The sequence below is a fragment of the Ammodytes marinus genome, assembly GCF_949987685.1.
Source record: "Ammodytes marinus genome assembly, chromosome: 23".
Classification (NCBI taxonomy): domain Eukaryota; kingdom Metazoa; phylum Chordata; class Actinopteri; order Uranoscopiformes; family Ammodytidae; genus Ammodytes; species Ammodytes marinus.
In genome coordinates, this window is record NC_137227.1 from 20,079,647 (window position 1) to 20,084,384 (window position 4,738).

Here is a 4,738-nt window from a genome sequence, read left to right on the forward strand (position 1 = left end):
GTGACCCCGTAGATCCATGGCCAGAACCCTGCAGTTCACCCGGCTCACTATGGACTTCTGCAACACAGAACAACACAGAGACACACTCATGATAGAGGGGCTATTGTGGCAAAAGACCTTCTTCACTGGTGGAAATATGAAGGTGTATTGAACTCTGAGATCCTATGAAGTATAAATCTGCAAACATTTTAGAAATCGGTTCATCCTAGCCTGAGAAAAGTCAGAAAGAGTGTTTTATGGTCTCACTGTCTAACCCTACACGTTACTAATATGACATCACACGTGGTAAAATGTCGGGTTGGGATTAACAGGACAGCTGGGCCAAGGGAAGAATGATACTCATGGCGAAGATGTCCCAGGACAGAGCAGAGCGTGTATTCTAAAACAGTCAAATGTTCTGCCTTAATTTCTTATCTTCTCCGGTATTCTCACATTTCAACATTCCTATAATAAAATCCCTATAGTTAAAGGGGCAGTGTGTAATATGACATCATCAAGAAAGTTCTAGAATGCAACGCTCCCTGGGTAACACCACCCCTTTTGAATAATAACAGACGCTACAGTGGCCTTCAAGGACAAGAACAATTCCGAATTTTAAACAATGCACCTGATGACATTCCAAAAACATGGATGCCTTAAGACTTGCCTGCTCAATGTACAAAACGTAATATTAATATTTGTAATTCTCCGCTCAGGAGGATAATTCAGATTATTGGCAGATTGTGATTTTACATCAATGAGGACATATTTATGAATGAGGATATTGATTTTAGCTAATGAATTACTTAAAATGTTACACAGTGTCCCTTTAAGTAATATGTTTATGGTGTAGTAGACAGCTATATAGTCAGTAGACCCTTGATCACCCTATCTGACTGTATAATCAGAGCTACTCACGGTGAAGATGGCCCAGGACAGAGCAGAATGCCCCCCTCCATGCAGTAACACCAGCAGCGGTCCTTCACTTCCTGCTTTGTAGATCCTGAACACGCCCCCTCCGTCCGCCAGACGCACGTCCTCACTCTGCCCGAAATACTCTCTCCACGACACCGCGGAGTAGTCCAGCTTCACGCCAACCTCACTGGGAGACATGTAGAGACAGACACACAGAGAACATGTTTACTAGGCGGCAGTGGCGAAGTGGGTAGGGAGATCGCCTCTGGAGTGCAGGGTCGGAGGTTCGATCCCCCGTCTCCCCGCCACATGTCGAAGTGTCCCTGAGCAAGACACTGAACCCCAAATTGCTCCCGATGGTTCAGAGAGCGCCTTGCATGGCAGCTACTGCCATCGGTGTATGAGTGTGTGTGTGAATGTGGTAAGATATGTAAAGCGCTTTGGGGCTGAGTAAATCGGCTAGAAGGCGCTATATAAGTCAAGTCTATTTACCATTTACTAGCCGCTTGGTTTGGGTATTTTAAAGGCTAGTAATATTGGAGTATTTAGCGCAATCTAGTGGTGAGATTGTCCCACACAGAGTAGTCCAGCTTCACGCCAACCTCACTGGGAGACATGTAGACAGAAGGAAACAGACACTGTTTACTAACCGCACTGAAAAAGTACTTTCAAAATTACTTACATTACTTATACATCATCACCTTTTAAAATCCGCGGCTTAAAGACATTTTAGACATCTCCTATACTATACACTAAACTATACATAAGTAAAACGTTGCTTAGCTAGCTAGCTAAAGGTACAGTGTGTAATATTGGAGTATTTGGCGTAATTTAGCGGTGAAATTGTACCACAGACACACAGAGAAACTGTTCACTAACTGCACAGAAAAAGTACTTTTAATATACCATTACTTAAATATAATCGCCTTTTATATTCCGCGGCTTGAAGACATTTTCGGAAAGCTAGTTATCGAACTGTCAAACGCCTCCCATGTATTTATTTTTTTACTTCTTCCCGTTGTTAGGGTAAACAGAGACTATACTATACTTAACTACTATACAATAGACTAAACTATACATAAGTAAAATGTTGCTTAGCTAGCTAGCTAAAGGTACAGTGTGTAATATCAGAGTATTTAGCGTAATTTAGTGGTGAGATTGTACTACACCCCGGCGAGTAGTCCAGTTTACCACCAACTTCACTGGTCAACATATAGACACAGAAATACACGTAGACTGTTTACTAACAACACACACAGGGTAACTTTAATACACCTAGCCTAGATTTACTCACTTTGCCTGAAGATAAAACCTTTTACCAACATTTCTCAGCAGTGGAGCCTGTTGTTTTTCCCTTACATAAGTCAAGCGCTCCTTAGCTTACTTGCTAAAGGTACAATATGTAATATCGGAGTATTTAGCAGCATCTAGTGGTGAAAAATCTACAACGCTCAACGCTCCCTTGCTAACCCCTCCATTTGGGAGAATTGACAGAAGCTACGGTGGCCTTCAAGGACAAGACGCTAGTTACTAAAAGATGGCATCATCTACCACTGCCTCAAGTCTTTCCATAATATCAAGGGATGAGGTGAAGATGTATTTAGTTATTTATTCTATAGTACTTCTTCTTCTTCTTGGTCTTCCAACAGGTGCATTTCCCCAGGACGCCCACTATATATAAAAACGCGTAAGGCCGTTACGTTTGTTCGTTCATGTGCTATCGAAACATTGCAGCCTCAGCGCCCCGCTCCAATGTAGATATGAAAGGCTCATTCTAAGGTCATACAAAAAAAAATCAGACACTTATTAAAACATACTTATCAATATTAAATTACATTTCTAGCAAGTCTGTTCTTTAAAAAAACTAATAAATTCTGCACCCTTGAATCATGCAGTAGGCCTTTGAATATAGATATACATACAGTCATATGAAAAAGTTTGGGATCCCCTCTCAGCCGGCATTATAATTGACTCTGCTTTCACAAAAAAAAATATAAAAGTGGTATGTCTTTAATTTACCAGGAACAGCTAAGTACTGGGATGTTTTCCAAACAAAGATTTTTTGAAAAGCAGTATTTGGTTGTATGAAATAAAATAAAATGTGAAAAACTGGCTGTGCAAAAATATAGGAACCCTTGTGGTTTTGTTGATTTTAATGCCTGTAACAGCATGTAAAACTGATGACTTTAAACAAAAAGTTGGTTGAATTATGTTGTTAAGCCTTGAACCTCATAGTAATGTCTGTTTAATCATGAGAAAAGGTATTTTAGGTGCCTAAATGCAAGTTGCACTTCTCTTTGACTCTCTGCTGAAGTGAGACAGAATGGGATCATCAAAACAGCTCCCACAATATCTGAAAAACAAAGATTGTTCATTGTCATGGTTTAGGGGAAGGCTACAAGAAGCTTTCCCAAAGGTCTCAATTGTCAATTTCGACTGTAGGGAACGTTGTCAGGAAATGGAAGGACACAGGCATAGTGGCAGTTAAACTCAGGCATGGCAGACCAAGAAAAAAACAGGAGCGGCATAGGTGGAGGATTGTGAGAATGGTTGCACACAACCCACAGATCACCTCCAAAGACCTGCAAGAACATCTGGCTGCAGATTGTGTATCTGTACATCGTTCAACAATTCAGTGCAATTTGCACCAAACCATCTGCTTTTTATAAAGACCAAATAACTTAATTTTTGTCTCATCAGTCCAAAGCATTTTCTTCCAATATGAAGCTGCCTTGTCTAAATGAGCTTTTGCATACTCCATGCAACTGTATCTGTGGCGTGGGCGCAGAAAGGGCTTCCTTCTCATCACCCGGCCATACAGATGTTTTGGTGCAAATTGCACTGAATTGTAGAACCATGTACAGATACACAATCTGCAGCCAGATGTTCTTGCAGGTCTTTGGAGGTGATCTTTGGGTTGTGTGCAACCATTCTCACAATCCGCCGCATATGCCGCTCTTGTACTTTTCTTGGTCTGCTAGACCTGGGTTTAACTGCAACTGTGCCTGTGTCCTTCCATTCCCTGACAACGTTCCTTACAGTAGAAATTGACAATTGAAACCTTTGGGAAAGCTTCTTGTAGCCTTCCGCTAAACCATGACAATGAATAATCTTTGTTTTTAAGATCTTTTGGGAGCTGTTTTGATGATCGCAAGCCTGTCTCACTTCTGCAGAGAGTCAAAGAGAAGTGGAACTTGCATTTAGGCACCTAAAATACCTTTTATCATGATTAAACAGACCTTTATATGAGGTTCAAGGCTTAACAACATAATCCAACCAATTTTGTGTTTAAAGTCCTCAGTTTTACATGCTGTTACATGCATTAAAATCAGCAAGACCACAAGGGTTCCCATATTTTTGCACAGCCAGTTTTTCACATTTTATTTAATTTCATAAAACTAAATACTGCTTTTCAAAAAATCTTTGTTTGGAAAACATCCCAGTACTTAGCTGTTCCTGGTAAATGAAAGACATACCACTTTTATCTTTTTTGTGTGAAAGCAGAGTCAATTATAATGCCGGCTGAGAGGGGTTCCCAAACTTTTTCATATGACTGTATATATAGATTAATAAAGACAAATTAAAATAGAATATTGACTTACTGCTCTGGATCAAAGTTCTCCTCCAACATTCTCCGTCTTAGCAGGAAAACGTCCAAACAGGTTTTTCAATCAATCTTGCGTTTGTATATTGCTTTATATATAAATGTGTGTGTGTGTGTGTGTAATTAAGCAGGTGTCTCTTAATAAGCTTAATAGAATAAAGAGTTGTCCTAACCCTAACCCTGTCCACGGACTGTATACAAAGGCTGGAGTAGGTACAAAAACACACTCACTTTAGGACA

At 40.2% G+C, this 4,738-nt stretch overlaps 1 protein-coding gene across 1 annotated transcript in view; it reads right to left on the reverse strand.

Moving 5' to 3' along the window:
* The window catches only part of LOC307269003 (protein phosphatase methylesterase 1-like), a gene marked incomplete at both ends in the record, with an annotated part of 21,159 nt that extends 16,634 nt beyond the window's left edge, over nt 1-4,525 (reverse strand). The window contains 3 exons of the mRNA XM_080051824.1: nt 1-57; nt 898-1,081; nt 4,497-4,525. The exon at nt 1-57 is cut by the window's left edge and continues 1 nt beyond it. Of these exons, the coding sequence (XP_079907950.1) occupies nt 1-57; nt 898-1,081; nt 4,497-4,525 (270 nt within the window). The remainder of the gene's footprint in view (nt 58-897; nt 1,082-4,496) is intronic.
* Nucleotides 4,526-4,738: the final 213 nt, after the last annotated feature.